Here is a 22547-nt window from a genome sequence, read left to right on the forward strand (position 1 = left end):
CCTTGTGCATTTTGGCCCCTTTTATTAGTCCTCACTCACTGCTGTCAGAAGGAAAGCAATGTCTCTTACTGACATGTTAGACTAATGCCCACGTGCTTTCATTCCCTTAGATAAACATTATTTATTACAGGTATAGGACCCATTATCCAGAATGCTCAGGACCAAGGGTATTCCGGATAAGGGGTCTTTCCATAATTTGGATCTCTATACCTTAAGTCTACTAAAAAATCAATAAAACATTTATTAAACCCAATAGGGCTGTTCTGCCCCAATAAGGGGTAATTATATCTTAGTTGGGATCAAGTACAGGTACTGTTTTATTATTACAGAGAAAAGGGAATCATTTAACCATGAAATAAACCCAATAGGGCTGTTCTGCCCCCAATAAGGGGTAATTATATCTTAGTTGGGATCAAGTACAGGTACTGTTTTATTATTACAGAGAAAAGGGAATCATTTAACCAATAAATAAACCCAATAGGGCTGTTCTGCCCCAATAAGGGGTAATTATATCTTAGCTGGGATCAAGTACAGGTACTGTTTTATTATTACAGAGAAAAGGGAATCATTTAACCAATAAATAAACCCAATAGGGCTGTTCTGCCCCAATAAGGGGTAATTATATCTTAGCTGGGATCAAGTACAGGTACTGTTTTATTATTACAGAGAAAAGGGAATCATTTAACCAATAAATAAACCCAATAGGGCTGTTCTGCCCCAATAAGGGGTAATTATATCTTAGCTGGGATCAAGTACAGGTACTGTTTTATTATTACAGAGAAAAGGGAATCATTTAACCATGAAATAAACCCAATAGGGCTGTTCTGCCCCCAATAAGGGGTAATTATATCTTAGTTGGGATCAAGTACAGGTACTGTTTTATTATTACAGAGAAAAGGGAATCATTTAACCATGAAATAAACCCAATAGGGCTGTTCTGCCCCCAATAAGGGGTAATTATATCTTAGTTGGGATCAAGTACAGGTACTGTTTTATTATTACAGAGAAAAGGGAATCATTTAAACATGAAATAAACCCAATAGGGCTGTTCTGCCCCCAATAAGGGGTAATTATATCTTAGTTGGGATCAAGTACAGGTACTGTTTTATTACAGAGAAAATGGAATCAGTTTTAAAATTCTGAATCATTTGATTAAAGTGGAGTCTATAGGAGACGGGCTTTCTGGATAACGGGTTTCCGGATAAGTGAAGCCATACCTGTATCCCAATTAATGCAGTAGTGCTGAAGAGTGGATCCTCTTTCTCCTATGAGTGTCAGGGATGGGTGCTGTGTCAGCCTTCTGATCAGAGGGTTTGCACTCAACACTGAACTTTAGGGCTGAACCTAGACTAAAGGTGGCCATACACGGGCTGATTGTAGCTGCCGATATCGGTCCAGGTTAAAAGGTTCAGTCGGATCAGGGACTGCATCGGCTCATTGATGCGGTCCCCAAACAGACTGTGCCATTGGCGCTGTTAGAAGCCAAATGATCGAATTAGCCTACATTTGCCCTATGTTGCCCACCCGTACGTGGGGATATCGTGAGAATATCTGCTCGCTTGGTGACCTCGCCAAGCGAGCAGATCTTAACATGTTTGGCTACCTTAAGGTGCTCGTACACCATACGGTGGATACGATCTGGGAGATATCGGAGTAATCTGATCATTTGGCCTTTGGGCCAAACGATTGAATTACAATGGGAATAGTTCCTGTGGGAGTGAGGAGTGAGGAGAGCATCAATGAGCGGATGTGGGCCCCGATCCGATAGCAAAATCTAACCTGCCCAATCAGGCAGATATCCGTAGGGTAGGCTTGTCTAAACCAATCAGATGGCACCTAGATGGGTGTTCAGTACAACTTGCCCAATCGGTACATATAAATCAGTGTGAGTGCAAACTGTGAGGGCCAAATATTAGTGTATTCCCTGGCAGGCTGGTATGGAGCTTCCATGTTTCAGCAGAGATCGTGGTTCCTTAGAGGGAATATAGTCACTTCCTCTCCCACCCCTCTCCGGCTCCACTTCCTCTCCCACCCCTCTCCGGCTCCACTTCCTCTCCCACCCCTCTCCGGCTCCGCTTCCTCTCCCACCCCTCTCCGGCTCCACTTCCTCTTCCACCCCTCTCCGGCTCCACTTCCTCTCCTACCCCTCTCCGGCTCCGCTTCCTCTCCCACCCCTCTCCGGCTCCGCTTCCTCTCCTACCCCTCTCCGGCTCCACTTCCTCTCCCACCCCTCTCCGGCTCCACTTCCTCTCCCACCCCTCTCCGGCTCCACTTCCTCTCCTACCCCTCTCCGGTTCCGCTTCCTCTCCTACCCCTCTCCGGCTCCGCTTCCTCTCCTACCCCTCTCCGGCTCCGCTTCCTCTCCCACCCCTCTCTGGCTCCGCTTCCTCTTCCACCCCTCTGTCCCTCTCTGGCTCCGCTTCCTCTTCCACCCCTCTCTGGCTCCGCTTCCTCTTCCACCCCTCTCTGGCTTCACTTCCTCTTCCACCCCTCTCTGGCTTCACTTCCTCTTCCACCCCTCTCTGGCTCCGCTTCCTCTTCCACCCCTCTCTGGCTCCGCTTCCTCTTCCACCCCTCTCTGGCTCCGCTTCCTCTTCCACCCCTCTCTGGCTCCGCTTCCTCTTCCACCCCTCTCTGGCTTCACTTCCTCTCCCACCCTCTCTGGCTCCGCTTCCTCTCCCACTCCTCTCCCGGCTCCGCTTCCTCTCCCACCCCCTCTGTCCCTCTCTGGCTCCGCTTCCTCTTCCACCCCTCTCTGGCTTCACTTCCTCTCCCACCCCTCTCTGGCTCCGCTTCCTCTCCCACCCCTCTCCGGCTCCGCTTCCTCTCCCACCCCTCTGTCCCTCTCTGGCTCCGCTTCCTCTCCCACCCCTCTGTCCCTCTCCGGCTCCGCTTCCCTCTCCCACCCCTCTGTCCCTCTCTGGCTCCGCTTCCTCTCCCACCCCTCTGTCCCTCTCCGGCTCCGCTTCCTCTCCCACCCCTCTGTCCCTCTCTGGCTCCGCTTCCTCTCCCCACCCCTCTGTCCTCTCTGGCTCCGCTTCCTCTCCCACCCCTCTGTCCCTCTCCGGCTCCGCTTCCTCTCCCACCCCTCTGTCCCTCTCTGGCTCCGCTTCCTCTCCCACGCCTCTGTCCCTCTCCGGCTCCGCTTCCTCTCCCACCCCTCTGTCCCTCTCTGGCTCCGCTTCCTCTCCCACCCCTCTGTCCCTCTCCGGCTCCGCTTCCTCTCCCACCCCTCTGTCCCTCTCTGGCTCCGCTTCCTCTCCCACCCTCTCTGGCTCCTCTTCCTCTCCCACCCCTCTGTCCCTCTCTGGCTCTCGCTTCCTCTCCCACCCCTCTCTGGCTCCGCTTCCTCTCCCACTCCTCTCTGGCTCCGCTTCCTCTCCCACCCCTCTCCGGCTCCGCTTCCTCTCCCACCCCTCTCCGGCTCCGCTCCTCTCCCACCCCTCTCCGCTTCCTCTCCCGCTCCCTCCTCTCCCACCCCTCTCCGTCCCTCCACCCCTCTCCGCTCCCTCCTCTCCCACCTCTGTCCCTCTCCCACCCCTCTCTGGCTCCGCTCCTCTCCCACCCCTCTGTCCCTCTCCCTCCGCTTCCTCTCCAACCCCTCTGTCCCTCTCCAGCTCCCTCCCCTCCGGCTCCGCTTCCTCTCCCACCCCTCTCCCTCTCCCACCCCTCTGTCCCTCTCCGGCTCCGCTTCCTCTCCCACCCCTCTGTCCCTCTCCGGCTCCGCTTCCTCTCCCACCCCTCTGTCCCTCTCCGGCTCCGCTTCCTCTCCCACCCCTCTGTCCCTCTCCAGCTCCGCTTCCTCTCCCACCCCTCTGTCCCTCTCCGCTTCCTCTCCCACCCCTCTGTCCCTCTCCGGCTCCGCTTCCTCTCCCACCCCTCTGTCCCTCTCCGGCTCCGCATCCTCTCCCACCCCTCTGTCCCTCTCCGGCTCCGCTTCCTCTCCCACCCCTCTGTCCCTCTCCCGCCCCGCTCCCTCTCCGGCTCCGCTTCCTCTCCCCCCCTCTGTCCATCTCCCACCCCGCTTCCTCTCCCACCCCTCTGTCCCTCTCCAGCTCCGCTCCCTCTCCGGCTCCGCTTCCTCTCACACCTCTCCCACCCCTCTGTCCCTCTCCCACCCCGCTTCCTCTCCCACCCCTCTGTCCCTCTCCAGCTCCGCTCCCTCTCCGGCTCCGCTTCCTCTCTCACACCTCTCTCTCCGGCTCCGCTTCCTCTCTCTCCGGCTCCGCTTCCTCTCACACCTCTCTCTCCGGCTCCGCTTCCTCTCCCACCCCTCTCCCCCTCCACTCTTCTGTCCGTCACCAGCTCAGCTTCCTTTACCTGCCCCACACCAGCCCCTTTCTCTTCTTCTCCCAAGCTATTTTTTCCTCCTCTTCTAACCTGATTGTAAGCTCAGTGGGTAAGGGAGAAACCAGATGATGCAGAAGCCGTGCTTGTTATGGGTCCCATTGCAGAATACACCGGTGCTTCATATCCCATAATAATGCGGGGAGGACACGAGTGACAGAAATAAGTGAGTCAAACAGAAATGAGTTTGTTTTAATATAAAGATAAAACCTTTGTGCAGAAGGTAAGACAGAAAACTTGAGGAAAAAACCTTCAAAGTAAAACAAAAACAATTTTTTTATCCACATAAAAAAAAAAAAAAAAGTTGTCACGTCATTTGTTTTTTTTTTTTGGTCTTTTTTTTTTAATTATTTAACCATAAAAAAACCTCAAACTGAAAAACATTTTTGCTGGTGTGTAGAGGCGTGAAAACAAGAAGTCCTATTATGCAGGGAGAGTGGGGGGGTCACAGCTATATAGTGGTTAGAGACATGGGGGGGTGCTGGGAACTGTGGGGTACATTTGTTATGTGCTTCCAAAGGCAGTCCCTTGGGGAGTCACAGTCATTGCTCCGGCAGCTGTTGTGAACTACAACTCCCAGCAGCCTTCTGCTATTAGGGGCATGCTGGGAAATGTAGGGCAGAACAGCTGGGGGGGACCAATGACGTGACTGTTGCAGGACTTTCAGCAGTGGGACTGGACCTTTACCCTCTTCACTTCCATCCGACACCCAAGCAGAAAGCACTCTGCTGCCTGTTTATGTACTTTAAACAGCAGAAACATTTTGGGGAGCCCTTAAACAATTTTATTTTAGGGTGGGCAGTCCAACACCAAGCCCCAGGGGTGGCCATTCACAATACTGTCCAGTATCTGACCAATCAGCCCACAGTTTCAACAGATGGATCCTGTATGAGTAGCCATACACAGTATGGCCGTCATTCTATCCTCATCTGTCAGTGCCCCATACACTGGCATATAGAGGGCCCCAACTGGTAACCTTGCACCCCGAGATATGAGCCACTTTGTATGGCCAGCTTCACATATACAGGGATAGGAAACATGGGGCACATCAAATGTTGCAGAACTAAACCTCCCCTTAATTCCGTCGGTGAGCTGTAGTTCTGCTCCATGCTCTGTACCAAATGCTGCCCAACCCAGAGGCAGGTTAAACAACCCCCCCCCCCCCCCCGGGGCCATGCTGTTGGACAGGGCTGCATCACTGCAACAGTGAGCACAACAGCAAGAGTTTCCAAGGGTTCTAGTGTGAACTGAAATCAAAGAGAAATAGCAAAAATACAATTTATAACAATTCATATAGATTCTAAAACATCTAATGTTTTCCTTTTTAAAAAAAAAATCAAGCTGCCCTATTTTTTTTTTTTAAACTTCATATTGTTTTTAAAATACTGTTTACATTTCTAAACCCAATTTACATACAGAGTGCTTTTGGGGTGCAGTGAAAGGGGTTAACATGCCAGCGTATCCCCCCCCCCCCCCCCCCCCGTTGAGGTGGACGAGACCCTGTCCCCTCATTAATTTTAGCCATGTTCTCTCTGGCTCCAAACACAGTGTGAGATTCTGTCTCAGTACAGTTTATCAGTCCATTCTCAATCCATTGGAGGCGGGACAGAGAGAGAGAGGGGGTTCCGAGGGGCCCGTGGCTCAAATGAACCAAAGTTTTTGGTGAAGGGGGGACTAAGTCCAAGTCTCCAGCTGCTGCGGTCCCCCTGCTCCTCCTCACCCAGCCAGGCAGCCTTCCATCCTTTCTTCTCTAGAGAGCACAGTGATGAGTGGCTGTCAAGTAACAGGAAGAGGAAGTAGAAAAGGGGGAGGGGCAAGGATGTGAGAAGGCTGTGCCATGGGCTGGTCAGTCTCTGTGCCTTTCTGCCCCCCTCAGTGTTCCAGGAGTTGGGGGTCAGGGGGAGTGTGTAGAGGGGCTGCTGTGAGTGGAACTGGGTGACAGGCTGGGACTGCAGCTCCTTGGTGGTACTGGTGTGGGCGGTGCCCCTCCGGATGCCCCTCCTCCCCCCCCCAATGTGTCCAACCCTTCTGAGTTCTCCAACATCTCCTGGATGAGGGGAGGCATGGAACCTGGGATTTCCATCTTCAGAGTGATGACGCGCTCCGCACCTGCGAGACAAAGAGCAGAACTTAAGAGTGCTAGCCTTAGTAGGGGTGCGGGCTAGCCTTAGTAGGGGTGTGCTAACCTTAGTAGGGGAATGGGCTACCCTTAGTAGGGGTGTGCTAACCTTAGTAGGGGAATGGGCTACCCTTAGTAGGGGTGTGCTAACCTTAGTAGGGGAATGGGCTAGCCTTAGTAGGGGTGTGCTAACCTTAGTAGGGGAATGGGCTAGCCTTAGTAGGGGGTGTGCTAACCTTAGTAGGGGAATGGGCTAGCCTTAGTAGGGGTGTGCTAACCTTAGTAGGGGAATGGGCTAGCCTTAGTAGGGGTGTGCTAACCTTAGTAGGGGAATGGGCTAGCCTTAGTAGGGGGTGTGCTAACCTTAGTAGGGGAATGGGCTAGCCTTAGTAGGGGTGTGCTAGCCTTAGTAGGGGATGCACTAGCCTTAGAAGGGGATGCACTAGCCTTAGAAGGGGGATGCGCTAGGCTTAGTAGTAGCCATCCCCAACTTTCACTTCATCCTCCCATCTCTCCTCCACCCTGACAGTTACTCCTTTATGTCTATCCCCCTCTTCCTTCCCTCACAAGTTGCCCCTTTTTTCTCTTTGAACTGTGTCTGTGTTCCCTTCACTACTTCTCTCCTTATACTCTTCTCTCTCAGTATGACTCCTTTTCCCTTCCCTTTCTGAGCTTTCACATCCTTATCTCCCTTATATGCACCCCCCAAACTATCCTCTATCCTCCTTTTTCCAATGTTCTTTCCCTCTCCAGTTCTCAGGGGTTAAACAACAAGGCACAGAGGTATATTATATATATAACAAGGAACAGTGTGTCCCTCAGAGAGAGGAGATCCCGGGAGCACTCTGTGCTGTCTCTGCAGGTCACCCTGGATCAAGCTCTATTGGCAGCGAGTAGAACTCCTGCAGACAAGTTATTTTAGTGAGCCCTCTCTGTACCGAGACTGAAATGGTTTCATTCACACTGAGGCTGGCGTTAGCCCCCCAGCCAATCATGGCATTGGAGTGTGACTGCCCATTGGTTGGCTTACAGCGGGAATAAAATTAGCTGAGCTCCTAGAATGTCCCAGCCAGGTGGGTGCTTATTCTGGGAACCTGTAAGGTATCTTTGTGGGAAACCCAGTGGTGCTGCCAGGATCATGGGGCACCTAACAATGTGACCGGTAACCGTGCCGTGGTACCATGCCAGCGCTTCACTCCTGTGAGTCCAAACTATCATTTGTATCCCCCTAAGCAATCCCAATGTGCTTTTCCATAGTGGATCAGATAAGCCGACCCCTAAGCTTACCCTTGGCACTGATGCTCCGCAGGTCTGTGATCTTCATCAGCATTTTAGGGAACATGTGTGGCTTTTTGGGTCGCCTGTTCCTGACATAGATCTTCAATGCTTCCAAAAGGGGCTCCTGCAGCTTGTCCACTTTATCTGGCTGCTCCAGGTCCTGCCGGTCTAACAGGTAGAACAAGACATTATAAAACCATCGAGGCAAATCTCAGCGGTGCGTAAAGTAATCAGTATGACTTATATGGGAGCAGCGTTATAATGATCTATAAATGAGTAATGTGCATTCTTGCACAGGGGAACTTTTAGTTTTCCAGTTTCTCTAGCTTCTTTTGCAGCAGACACCCATTGTATGCTTTCTGTTGGTGAGTTTAAGAGTCACCGGATTAACTGCAGTGCCCGTATGTCCACAGGTAACAGCCAAGATACTCACTAGTGATTGCAGCAGAAAATTCATCAAATGGGTGTTAAGCACTGCTACCTCTGCTATGGGAAAACAAACTTTCCAATAAACACCATTATTAAAAGGTGCTGTATCGTGCTACTAAAAGCAATATGGCAACTCCTTATGTATATAAATACTGCTCTGCGCCACAGAGTATGGCACACATAGGCAGCATAGGGCAGGCAGAGTATGGCACACACAGGCAGCATAGGGCAGGCAGAGTATGGCACACCCAGGCAGCATAGGGCAGGCAGAGTATGGCACACACAGGCAGCATAGGGCAGGCAGAGTATGGCACGCACAGGCAGCATAGGGCAGGCAGAGTATGGCACACCCAGGCAGCATAGGGCAGGCAGAGTATGGCACATACAGGCAGCATAGGGTAGGCAGAGTATGGCACACACAGGCAGCATAGCACAGGCAGAGTATGGCACACACAGGCAGCATAGGGCAGGCAGAGTATGGCACGCACAGGCAGCATAGGGCAGGCAGAGTATGGCACACCCAGGCAGCATAGGGCAGGCAGAGTATGGCACACCCAGGCAGCATAGGGCAGGCAGAGTATGGCACACCCAGGCAGGCAGAGTATGGCACATACAGGCAGCATAGGGCAGGCAGAGTATGGCAAATACAGGCAGCATAGGACAGGCAGAGTATGGCACGCACAGGCAGCATAGGGCAGGCAGAGTATGGCACACCCAGGCAGCATAGGGCAGGCAGAGTATGGCACACCCAAGCAGCATAGGGCAGGCAGAGTATGGCACACCCAGGCAGCATAGGGCAGGCAGAGTATGGCACACCCAGGCAGGGTAGAGCAGGACAGGCCTAACAGGTGTAAACAATACAGGGGGATTACAGCTTGAATCTGAGGTGAGAACCATGAAGGGGGGCAGTTAATCTCAGTACTGATACCATTTAAAGCTTACACAAGGTAAGCATTCACAGCAGCCAGACAGGTGGGGGAGCGGCCCACAGGCTGCCAGTTGGGACAGCACAAATCTAAGGGGTTATTTACCTACTATGGATGTGCCTATTGGCTACTGCTTCTCTTTTACGTTCAGCGCTGCATGTGTAGTAGCACTATATACAGTATATATGGAAATATATACATAGATATTTAGACAGGTGCACTACTCACTGCCACCAGCAGAGGTCAGCAGAATGCCTTATCTAGCCGCTCCCCCTAGCCTACATAGATGCACACACGAGAACATGCAATGCTCCAAGAAACTGGGTCAATTAAAGCAGATAGTAATAGCTGATAGTCGTTCCAGTAGTAGGTAACAGGAGAATTCTGTAGCAGCATAGAACAGACAATAGCGCAGACAAATGTACAACAGCTATAGTGGCAGCCAGCACAACGAGAAACACAATTGGACACTAGAAAATTCCTGTTCCCCTCTGGTGCCTGGCAAAGCTGACGAGGGTTCTGTGGGGCAGCGGGGGGGGGGGGGGGGGGGTTTACTCATTAACTCATCTATATAAGTCAAACAGCACTGCCCTATTTAAAGGGGACATTTACACACATAATTAATGCCTTTCTGAGAAATTCAACATTATTATTTTAGATTTCATGATGTTAATAGTTATTACTGCTATAATTGTTTGTTTCCCTAACCAGAGGTGTGGGCTAATAGAGCTTGCTCTCCGGTTGGGGTAACAATAGTTTGTTTTTCTAAAACAACTTTCCCTGCCGGCGCTGGGTTATCCGCCCCGGGAAGGAGCATTCAGTGCGGGCGGCCATGTTGGACACACGTATGTGCATAATGAGCGAGCGAGTGAGGAGATCACTTATTATGCTCATGTGCGCCAACCAATATGGCCGCCCGCACTGAATGCTCCCTCCCAGTGTGGGTAGCCCAGCGCTGGCGGGGGTTTTTAAAAAAAGAAAAACAAACTATTGTTACCCCAAGCGGAGTGCAAGCTCTATTAGCCCACACCTCTGGTTAGGGAAACAGTGTAGGGGCGATAGGTGCCCTTTAAGAAGTGTTTCTGTCCTCTCCTGCTATAACAAAAAGCCACAGGCTAATGTATGCAAGCAGATTTGTTGTAATGAAAATATCCTTTTAAAATGGAACTGACACACACTGCTTGCTGCACTTTGTGCCAGAGTACAACTGCTGTTACTATTGGCCAAACAGCCAATGGTATGTTAGGTGCAATATGTGAAATTAGACATGGCCGCCCTCCCATCTCACCTCCACAGATGAGGCAGATGGCGCTCAGAAGACCAGTCTCGGCGTCATCCATTTCAAGTGGTAGCAGCTGGTTAGCGAAGGCGAAGACCAGGTCGGTGAGGGGTCCGAACCCTGCGTTGTGCATCTGCGTGCGGTTTAGGGTTAGTCCATCTGAGAACGTCATGGTGTCCTGATCAGGGGTGTAACGTGTGCAAATTCGCAGGATCTAGAAGGAGGCAGAATTGGTGAGACAGTCGCACTGGGGAAGAGAGACATTTGGCAGAGGCTGAGAGCGTGACAGTAAAAGCCAGCGTCAGAGGATGGGTGGGTCGCACCGTGGCGCTACTGCCATTTATATCATAAGATGGTTTGGTGTGGCTCCCTGTGAGAGAGAAGTGAGCTCCGCTTGTAGTCAGAGAGGAAGGAAAGAGATGTTCTTGGCATGAAATGCACTTGGGTTGAGTGTGGGAGAGAGAAGGGGGGGCACACACAGTGATAAGGGACACGCAGGCAGCACAGCATAGTATGGCAGGGTGGGTGTGAGACAGGGCACAACTGTGCAGGGCGTAGCCAAGGGAAGGGCCATTAATGGGTGTGTCAAACACACAGGTATGGGAAACCCGTTATCCAGAAAGCTCTGAATCGCAGAAAGGCCATCTCCCATAGACTGCATTTTTACACTGTATTTGATTCCCTTTTCTCTGTAATAATAAAACAGTACCTGTACTTGATCCCAACTAAGATATAATTACCCCTTATTGGGGCAGAACAGCCCTATTGGGTTTATTTCATGGTTAAATGATTCCCTTTTCTCTGTAATAATAAAACAGTACCTGTACTTGATCCCAACTAAGATATAATTACCCCTTATTGGGGGCAGAACAGCCCTATTGGGTTTATTTCATGGTTAAATGATTCCCTTTTCTCTGTAATAATAAAACAGTACCTGTACTTGATCCCAACTAAGATATAATTACCCCTTATTGGGTTTGTTTTATGTTTAAATGATTTTATTCGATCCAAATTATCGAAAGACCCCTTGTCCGGAAAACCCCAGGCCCCAAGCATTTTGAATAATAGATAAAAATGGCTTGCTTTGAAAAAGATCACAATTCTTCCCACATAAGTCTGAGTAGCCTGCCAGGCTGGAGACTGCCCGCTGCTAAATGTCACCTTAGCCCTGTGTGAGGCAGTTAGACAGCTGGCCCATTACATGCTGACTGGCATTAGCCTTGCCCAGCATTGTGCCCCAGCTGTCTCACTGCTAATGTTCTTGCACTCAATTCCAATACTCCTGCAGCAAGTGGAGAGTTACCCTTTCCATGTACTATTATTAATATTGCCTCAATATGCACCTATTCCTGGTAAATCCAGCCATTTCCCAACACCATTAAAGCTGTTTGCCCTTAGTGAGTTACAGAATGGCATATTCTTAGAAACTTCTTTAAATGGCCTGTACCTTTTATAGATTATAAATCATTTTCCAGCTTTGAAATGTGGGTCACTGACCCTGGCGGCCAAAACACTGAGCTCTGGAAAGCTACAAGTTTATTTGTACTTTTTATTACTAATCTGTCTATTCAGGCTCTCCTACCCATCTTCCAGCCTCTCGTTGAAACCACTTACAAGTTGCTAGGGTAAACTGGACCCTAGCAACCAGATAGCTGCTCAAATTCCAAACTGGAGAGCTGCTGAACAAAAAAAAACCTTCCCTTAAGACTATTGCCACATAGGGCAGTGTTTAAAATATGCCCATTATTGCATCGAGAACGGATCTTTCTCCCATGGGTTCACCCACTAGATGCTGAAAGGGGCAGTGGGGCGACTCCCAAGCTTTTGTGCAGAAATAGGATGTTTGGGGGTAAAATCCCCCACCTCTCTCAGTCTAGCGCCAGCTAGGACAGCGGGATATACTATGTAGGCCAAGCCGGCCATCAAACAGAGAGGCACTCACAAGAATATCCAAGCAGGCGGATTTGAGGAGGGTGATCTGGTCGGCGATGGTCAGAGTGGTGAATCCCGGCAACTGTTTGGCAAATTCCACCGTCTTGATGATGCATTTAGTGGAGAGCTCGCTAAACTTGTCCCAGAGGTCGATGTCCAGAGAGACCCGCTCTTCAGAGCTGAAATTCTAGGGTAAGAGTAAAAAGATGTGTGTGAGTAAGTGAAAGGGGCAGCCTTGATGTGGGGGTACAAACATGGCAACTAGTTATGGCTCCTCTCTGTGGCTACTGGTTGGGCTAAGGCTAGTAGGGGCGGCTCAGTAGTATAATTAAAGATGCTTATACTGGTGGGGCAAGTATTGGAACTCACTGTAGTGTATTTGCCCAGCTGGCACAGTGCAGGGAACGTCTCCTGATGGGCTTTGCGCACTTTCTCAATGAGATCTTCTGTCTCTGGGCTCAGTACGTAACTCTCCATCACGTCGGCCTTTGGGGGCTCCTTTTTCTTCTTGTTGCGGTCATTCCGTACAGCTGTGGGGGGGACGCGAGAAGTTTTGTTACTACCTCCTACCCAATTATTCATAAAAATCTCTCATTTTGTGGGGGACAAACATGTAAAGCAAAATAAGAGATATTTCCCGAGCTTTCTAGCCACCCTGCTTTAGGTGGGTGCTGGTGAAACCCCCCCATTTCCTAGAGCACATCCATCCTTACGGACTATTACCCCTATCCTTCTGTAGGGCCAGGAGAGACAGCCGCAGGAGTGCATAAATCCCAAGCTGTCAGTGCGGGAGGGAGGTATGGCAGCTGTGAGCAGACATCCATCAGCGGCTGGGAGCGAGGGGACTGACTGGGCACAGCTGGTACGGGAGACTAGAAGGAATTACTCAGGCAGAGAGCGGGGCGGCAGCAAATGATCTGCTGCAGTAATAGCCTCCAACTGTGACAGGAATAGCCATTCCCACGCAGGGACTCAGTAACAGACTTTTGCACCCTTTGTGCTCCCTGATGCACCCACAAACAGCAGGGACGGGTGCCCATTAACAAGCAGCAATGACCTTGAGCACCTTTGGGTGCTGCCTGTTACTCACATTCTTTAGACATGCCGACCTCAAAACATTTCTGCAACCGGCAGTACTGGCAGCGGTTCCGCGTCACCTTGTTTATGATGCAGTTCTTGTCTCGATGGCATGTATACACCATATTCTTCTGGATACTGCGACGGAAAAAGCCCTGCGGGAAAGGACAGACAGAGTGAATGGGATTGTGATTGGTCCCTCACCCTCAGAGCTGCTTTAGGGGCGCCCTTAATTGCATTCAACACACTCATTTGGGCTAAAGTTGCATAGTATCCTGCGCCGTGAATGTGCAGCCTATACATGGAGTTGGGTGCAGACTCTGCATCTGTAACAAACCTCCATTGGCCCAGAGTTGTGGGTGCCCTCTAACTGGGTGCCCTTAGAATCCTGAATTCATTGTATCCCTATATATCGCCAGTACAAATCCAGAATGCTTGGGACCAAAGGTATTCCGCATAAGGGATCTTTCTGTAATTTGGGTCTCTATAGTCTACTAAACAATAATTTAAACATGACATAAACCCAATAGGACTGTTCTGCCCCCAATAAGGGGTAATTATATCTTAGTTGGGATCAAGTACAGGTACTGTTTTATTATTACAGAGAAAAGGGAATCATTTAACCATTAAATAAACCCAATAGGGCTGTTCTGCCCCAATAAGGGGTAATTATATCTTAGTTGGGATCAAGTACAGGTACTGTTTTATTATTACAGAGAAAAGGGAATCATTTAACCATGAAATAAACCCAATAGGGCTGTTCTGCCCCCAATAAGGGGTAATTATATCTTAGTTGGGATCAAGTACAGGTACTGTTTTATTATTACAGAGAAAAAGGAAATACATTTTAAAAATCTGAATTATTTGACTGAAATTGAGTCTATGGAGCTCTCTGAATAACGGGTTTCTGGATAATGAATGCCATACCTGTATATACATTACTAGAAAGATGCCATCTGGCTCCATGTCAGTGGGGTGAGAATGATGCACTTCAGGTATCATGATGTTCTTAATGTAAATTGGTTTAATAAATTCCAGCCCTAACGCCATGGAGTTAGTTGACATCCCTGTTACTGGAATCCACCATTAAACCTTATATTTCCCAGGGGGCTGTGCATGTTATAGCACAATGACGGGTAAATAGGAATATGAAACAGTCTCAAAATTGTCACAGCATGTGTAGTGATTTGTTACCCACGGGAAATCACTGGTCTCACTGGAGACCGGATCAATAAGGATTGGTGCAATTATATATATATAGATATTAGAGACACCACCATGATATTTAACTAACCAGAAAGAGAGAGGCAAAGGTCCCTTTACTAATATATCTCTAATTTATAATCTCTTTTCATGCTGGGCTGTGTGCTCCCTCAGAGATCAGCTGACAGGAAATAATGCAGCTCTAACTGTAACAGGAAGTAGTGTGGGAGTAAAAGGCAGAACTCTGCCCATTCATTGGCTGATGGGGCCTAGCATGTATGTGTGCCTTGGCTTGTTTGTGGGCACTGTGACTCCTATGATCCCAGGGGGCGGCCCTTAGTACTTAAAATGGCAGTTTTCTATTTAGGATTACCCAATGGCACATACTAATAATAAAGTATATTTTTATGAAAATGGTTTATTTAGATGAAGCAGGGTTTTACATATGAGCTGTTCAATATATTCAATATATTTTTATAGAGACCTACACTGTTTGGGGGTATAGGTTTCCTTTAAAAAAAGGCCTATTTTTACAATCGGTTCCCTTTATGTTAGTGAAGCCTTACGAGCCCACATAAAGGCTAAGTAAGCCCAAGCAGTGTGTGAGCACAAGAGCAGTTCCATACAATAGCCCAGGTACCCTGGGAGCGGGGAGGTTCCGTACAATAGCCCAGGTACCCCGGGAGCGGGGGGGTTCCGTACAATAGCCCAGGTACCCCGGGAGCGGGGGGGGTTCCGTACAATAGCCCAGGTACCCCGGGAGCGGGGGGCTCCGTACAACAGCCCAGGTACCCCGGGAGCGGGGGGCTCCGTACAACAGCCCAGGTGCAGGGGGCTCCGTACAATAATAGCCCAGGTACCCCGGGAGCGGGGGGCTCCGTACAACAGCCCAGGTGCAGGGGGCTCCCTACAATAATAGCCCAGGTACCCCGGGAGCGGGGGGCTCCGTACAACAGCCCAGGTACCCCGGGAGTGGGGGGCTCTGTACAACAGCCCAGGTGCAGGGGGCCCCGTACAATAATAGCCCAGGTACCCCGGGTCAGGGGGCTCACATACCTTACAGCCTTCACAAGCGCTGACTCCATAGTGATACCCAGAACTCTTGTCCTGACACACAAAGCAGGGTTTGTAGATTCTGGGGAGGGGCGGCGGGGATGGGGGGCTAGGCACAATCTCCTCCGAACTGGTGCTCTGAGTCTCAATGGCTGAAAGGAGAAAATACTTTTAAGTACAGGATTCAAAAATAATAAAAAAACAAACAAACAAACTTGAAGAATCAAAGCCCCTTTGCTGTATGACTTATAAAGAATTCTGGGTATTTATTTGGCGTTATACATAATAGGCCACTGAGGGCTTACCTGTATTACATTAGTACCGCATTGTTATTATTGCACAGTAGAACTAAAGGAACGCACATTAATGCCTCTCCCTATAAAAGGGGGGTGTCAGGTTGGAGTCCCTCCCCCAGCAGCCCCTCCCACTATTTCCCTGTTCCCAAGCGAGACCTTCTCTGCACACAAACCTGTCGGACCGCTTGGCTATGGGCAACATCTCCCCACAAGCCCCTTTATTCCCATAAGGAAACCAAGGAATGCAAGAAGCACCATCAGACTATCAGGGCTCAATAGAATTGTTGGGCGAGGGACTCAAACTGCCTCACAGCACTGGGCCATGACTATATGTGCTGCAACCAGGTGGGCTAGTGGCACCTGTGACCCCCCCAGGGAAAGGGTAAGGCAGCAGTATCAACGTGACAAGCACTAGTGTGACATTAGCCCTCAACGCCTATACGCTAGCCCTGCCAACGCCTATACGCTAGCCCTGCCAACGCCTATACGCTAGCCCTGCCAACGCCTATACGCTAGCCCTGCCAACGCCTATACGCTAGCCCTGCCAACGCCTATGCGCTAGCCCTGCCAACGCCTATGCGCTAGCCCTGCCAACGCCTATGCGCTAGCCCTGCCAACGCCTATACACTAGCCCTGCCAACGCCTATACACTAGCCCTACCAACACATATACACTAGCCACACTAATGCAATACACTAGCCACACCAGCACTTGGTAGCACCATGACACCTAGCAGTACAGACAGTTGCCTTTAATTTTGGCAATTAAATGGCAGGGGCTCAACTCCAGCAGTGGGTTGCACCACTGAAATTGGTGGCTCCTGCTTCATTAGATAGGGCCATTTTAGTCAACCTTTTTAAGGCGGCCATACACATTACAATTCCAATCTCTCCTGTGCCCCCCACTAACGTTCAGAGCTGAATTGTCAGATATGGTGGTAGAAACAATAGGAATTCTGCCCCCATCTGATGATTCGAAGCTAAACGCAGGTGCCTTTAAAGGCGCCCAATCAAAATTTTCTGTCCCGCCCGATCGACGAGAGGACCCATATCCAAGGCTTTTGTGATTTTGGCACCGAATATTGTAGGAACCCTTGCTATGAGCAACATCAACGGTGACGCTGGCTATAAATATGCCCCTAGGGTAACTGTCACTGGCCCTCACAGTAACTGCAGCTACACAATGCACGTGCCATTGGCTATTAGTGCCAAGCGAAACCATCCAACATGGCGGCCTCATGTGACAGGCCTAAAGCCAAATCTCAGTGATCTCCGACCTCCAAAAGAGAAATAGATACGAGCGCTGTAGGTAACAGGGGCTTAGTGCATCCCTAGCTCCCCCCCGCCCTATTTACACACACAGACTAATGGTTCCAGCAACCTGCACATAAATATTGCATAGGCAGCTCTATATACAGAACGCGGCCAACAGTTTGGCCTGACATCCAGTCCCCATATGACCCGTAGCCGAGCCGGCAGGATAAGAGACAGAGACCCCCCTCCCTGCGACTGCTCCGATATCAGTGCCTGGCAAGCTAAGCGTTAAACGGGTACGATCCATTTACACTATCCCTCAGGACCAGAAGGGCAAATGAGGTCAGAAGTTTGTTGGGCCAATCTCCAAAACCACAGGGGTAAGAATGGAGAGCAGATGGAGGGAGGGGGGCAGGAGACAAAGGGAGTATTGTTATACGACTGTCCGGGGAATAGAAAGGAAACGAGACAGAGAGAAGGAGGAGAGAGGCCGCCTCTGGCCTGTACTTAATATCACTATTACTAGTGACCCATCCCAGCACTAGTACTCCAGCCCCCCAAATTACCCATCCCGCCGCACAGGTACAGTGTGTGTAATGGAAACGCCAAGCTCCGCCTTCCACTCCACGCACAGGGTGATATAAATGTCCTCACATTACCCAGGGCCCAACATCACTTGATCCTGAGTCACCGGCTAATCTCTCAACGTCAGGGCTAAAAAAAACCCTCTGACAGCTGCTTCCCCGCTCTATAAGTGATAGGCAGAATTTATACGGCCATAATGAGCCGGCGGCCATATCTGAGCAGACTGCAGCGCCACCGGCCTCTCTTACCGTCTACACTAATAATAACAGCGTCTGACAACTGCGCCAATGGGCACTTGCACACCAGTACGGGCCCTGCACACCAATATGGCGGCTTACTGGCACCCAGTCGTCCCATTTGGCCACCCCTGTGCAGGGCCAAACCAAGCTGATCCAATGTGCAGGTTCAACAACTTCTCATGCTATGCCCCCCAATGAGCCCCTCTAGTCTATAATGCAATGAATGTCTATTACCATTAAAGAAGACCTATCCATTTGCACTGGGAAACCATACAACCCCTCTGGTGGTCCGGACATGATCTCTGTGGCTGCAGTTTGTGTACCAATCTGCTCAACGAGCTCCCCAATAAACCTCTGATTGGACTATATTTGGTTCCATGGGAGTGCACCAATCATAACAGAGGGGGGCTAAGCCTGCGATGACTCCCATCAGCCCCTGCAGGGGTCACTGTGTGAACTGGAAGTAAAAACTGCTCCTTTTTCCTTTTATCAATGAGCGGTAACAGGCAGAAGGGTATTTCTCTGGCACTGATTGGTAGGGGCAGACAATTGCCCCGTGTGCTATTACTCATAAGGTGGACATACAACTGGCGAGCAGACCTTCTCCCAATATAATGTGGGCAATATGGGGCTAATTCCATCATTTGGCCATAGGGACAAACAACTGAATTAAAATGGCGGGCATAGGCATCATCAGACCACATCAATATGCTCCCCAAACACAAATGCGCTCCCCAAAACGGTAGGCCCGGCGTGGCCCCATACACAAATGCGCTCCCCAAAACGGTAGGCCCGGCGTGGCCTCATACACAAATGCGCTCCCCAAAACGGTAGGCTCGGCCCCATACACAAATGCGCTCCCCAAACCGGTAGGCCCCATACACAAATGCGCTCCCCAAGCCGGTAGGCCCCATACACAAATGCGCTCCCCAAACCGGTAGGCCCCATACACAAATGCGCTCCCCAAGCCGGTAGGCCCCATACACAAATGCGCTCCCCAAGCCGGTAGGCCCCATACACAAATGCGCTCCCCAAACCGGTAGGCCCCATACACAAATGCGCTCCCCAAACCGGTAGGCCCCATACACAAATGCGCTCCCCAAACCGGTAGGCCCCATACACAAATGCGCTCCCCAAAACGGTAGGCCCCATACACAAATGCGCTCCCCAAACCTGTAGGCCCCATACACAAATGCGCTCCCCAAAACGGTAGGCCCCATACACAAATGCGCTCCCCAAAACGGTAGGCCCCATACACAAATGCGCTCCCCAAACCTGTAGGCCCCATACACAAATGCGCTCCCCAAACCGGTAGGCCCCATACACAAATGCGCTCCCCAAAACGGTAGGCCCGGCGTGGCCCTACACAATGCGCCCCAACGGTAGGCCCCATACACAAATGCGCTCCCCAAACCGGTAGGCCCCATACACAAATGCGCTCCCCAAAACGGTAGGCCCGGCGTGGCCCCATACACAAATGCGCTCCCCAAACCGGTAGGCCCCATACACAAATGCGCTCCCCAAACCGGTAGGCCCCATACACCAAATGCGCTCCCCAAACCGGTAGGGCCCCATACACAAATGCGCTCCCCAAGCCGGTAGGCCCCATACACAAATGCGCTCCCCAAACCGGTAGGCCCCATACACAAATGCGCTCCCCAAACCGGTAGGCCCCATACACAAATGCGCTCCCCAAACCGGTAGGCCCCATACACAAATGCGCTCCCCAAAACGGTAGGCCCCATACACAAATGCGCTCCCCAAACCTGTAGGCCCCATACACAAATGCGCTCCCCAAAACGGTAGGCCCCATACACAAATGCGCTCCCCAAACCGGTAGGCCCCATACACAAATGCGCTCCCCAAACCGGTAGGCCCCATACACAAATGCGCTCCCCAAAACGGTAGGCCCGGCGTGGCCCCATACACAAATGCGCTCCCCAAACCGGTAGGCCCCATACACAAATGCGCTCCCCAAACCGGTAGGCCCCATACACAAATGCGCTCCCCAAACCGGTAGGCCCCATACACAAATGCGCTCCCCAAACCGGTAGGCCCCATACACAAATGCGCTCCCCAAACCTGGAAGTCCTGGATCCCTGCTGCTACTGAGATGCTGAAACTTTAGTTCAGTATATAAGATATGCCATGTGTAGCCATATTCATTTTTAGGGTTTAGTTCCCCTTTAAGCTGGCCATATACGCTACAGTTACGATCTCTGCCACGGCCATTGGACTAACGTTAAGAGCTGAATCGTCGCATTTGCAGGTAAAACCAAGGAATTCTTACCCCTATCTGACGATTCAGCATTTACATTACCTTCAAAGGCGGCCAATCGGAATTGTCAGACCTGCCTGATTGACAAGACGACTAATATCCAAGGGTTTTACTGATATCGGTTGCCTCGTCTCCATATGGGCCCCCTGTACCAATCATAGTGTGGCCCCCCTATCCCCCACCCCCCCCCCATAGCAACTGCAGAGGCCCAAGTGCCACCTGTTAAAGGGAAGATTGTTTTCCTAACAAGTAACAATTTTGTGTTTTTCCCCCGGATAATGTAACTTTTTCCCACTGAGGGCGGTGGGGCAGGATTATGGTACGATCCAGGTCTGTTTACTAGTCCTCTATCATTCATCACGCTCAATGAACCTCTGAAGGCTTTCCCTTTAATACACTCCTTTATACACAACGAGATGCCCTTGTCTTTCAGTGCCCGGCTATTAACAGTGAAGGACAATGGGGGTTTTATTGGGGGGGGGGAAGCAGCTCCGTGTCGGCACGAGGGGCTCAGTAGTACATTGGTTCATTCCGTGCGAGAGGCAATATCAGCAGATCCGCATATTCTCTCATCTGTAAATAGGAGGAAATGTTCTATAAACAACGCGTGTCCCCGTGACTACGAGCCACTGCCGCACACTTATTTATAGAGTTAGCTGCTGGCCGGGGTCACTGACCCCCCTAACAACCACAGCGTATTCTGGAAAGAGCCAGAATACAAAATAATTTAAAAAATGACTATAACATATTAGAGGTTTAGTGTAAAACTGAAGAAGTTTAAAATAAGTCTGTGTCACCTTAAAGGGAAAGTGTCACTTTGCCTATATAAACCCTAGTTCCGCTATGCCCCCCGCTTTCCCCCCAGCTCACCCCTTACTAACCCATGAATTGAAGTTTCTCGCGTGACAGCACGCTTGGGGCGGGACAATGTTCTGATAGGCTAGAGGACAAATGTATACAGTACCCCAGCCTATAAGAACATTACCCCGCCCCCACGTGTGCAGACACTCAGGAAGCTGCTACAATCCATGCTGCCCCAGAGGCCAGTACAGTTAGTGAGGGGTGATTTGGGGGGGCAGGGGGCACATCCGTTAGTAGGGTTTATGCAGGCAGAGCGACATATCCTCTTAATATTGGAACTTTCACACTTTCACTATCCCTTTAAGCTGTGTTTAAAGGGGAAACCCTGAGGAGAATCAGCTGGATCAGCCCAGGACATAGGTGGCCATATTGGGCAGAAAAATGCTCATTGGGGGACCCATGTGATCTTTAGGTGTCTACACAGTTTCTGAGGTTGAAAAAAGACTTTCATAAAGCACAACTGTGAGTATAATCAGTATCTATAGTGTCAGTAGGAAGGAACCCAAGTCTAAAGGAAGGGAAACCCCTTGAATGTGGCTGAGAAGGGAAAGGAATTCTTTCCTGACTACATTATGGGGTCAGTCCCCCCCCCAGGTCTGTTCATCAGCCGGCGGCTGCTACTGTTTCAGGAGTCGGAACCAGCGGTGCAGAGAATACAAACAGCCAGGCCGACACATATATTTATACACCACTGGAAAAGTGTCAATAACGAATATTGCAGTGTGACATTTTACAGAAATAAACTGTTTTTGGGCGGAGATCCCCTTTAAATGATATAATTGCCCCCCAGCCCAGGAAGGCACTGAAGTGCAAATCAGATTCCATCTGTCACAGGGCTGCGAAGGTGCATAAATCAACGGAGGAGACCAAATGGCCGGTATGCGCCCCCCCCTCCCCAAATCCTGCTCATATCAGATAAGATCAAAAGGTCAATGAGGCCTGTAAACAAAGCTGAGATTCCTGGGTTATCTGTGCCTGGGGGGGGGCAGTGCATTACAAAGGCAGGAAGCAGCAGGGGGGGGGGTGAGAGGCAGGGCACCATCTCAGCCCCCTCACAACTACAGGCAAGCCTTGGGGGGCACCACTGTGCTGCCCTGCCACAAGTCAGCCCCCCCTGTCCTGCCTGGGGACCCAAGCACCATGTAACCCAGCCGGACCCTCAGACAGTGGCCCCTAGTGCCATACGGCTGAACCAACATGATCCTTAGCGTGTCTACTACATGTACTATGTGAGCAAAATAAAGTGCCATTCTAAGCAACTGTCCCCTAAAGTGACCATAGAATTCCCTATTTGGGTTCACTTCCCCTTTAAGTGTAGTGCCCCAAGCGCTAGACTGTAAGCTCTTAGGGGTAGGGCGCTCTCACCACCACGTGCCTCAATTCACTCTCACT

The 22547-nt window shown here is 50.5% G+C and overlaps 1 protein-coding gene across 3 annotated transcripts in view; it reads right to left on the reverse strand.

Moving 5' to 3' along the window:
• Positions 1-4518: 4518 nt before the first annotated feature.
• rara (retinoic acid receptor alpha) overlaps positions 4519-22547 on the reverse strand; it is a 63119-nt gene continuing 45090 nt past the window's right edge. Inside the window, exons 3-9 of one of the 3 annotated variants that reach the window (XM_031893936.1) lie at positions 15647-15795; positions 13401-13542; positions 12680-12840; positions 12321-12497; positions 10388-10592; positions 7754-7912; positions 4519-6456 (exon numbers count right to left, since the gene is read on the reverse strand). In XM_031893936.1, the coding sequence (XP_031749796.1) occupies positions 6242-6456; positions 7754-7912; positions 10388-10592; positions 12321-12497; positions 12680-12840; positions 13401-13542; positions 15647-15795 (1208 nt within the window). In that variant the 3' untranslated portion in view covers positions 4519-6241. 3 annotated transcript variants of the gene reach the window in all.

Source organism: Xenopus tropicalis, chromosome 10, assembly GCF_000004195.4.
Source record: "Xenopus tropicalis strain Nigerian chromosome 10, UCB_Xtro_10.0, whole genome shotgun sequence".
Lineage (NCBI taxonomy): Eukaryota > Metazoa > Chordata > Amphibia > Anura > Pipidae > Xenopus > Xenopus tropicalis.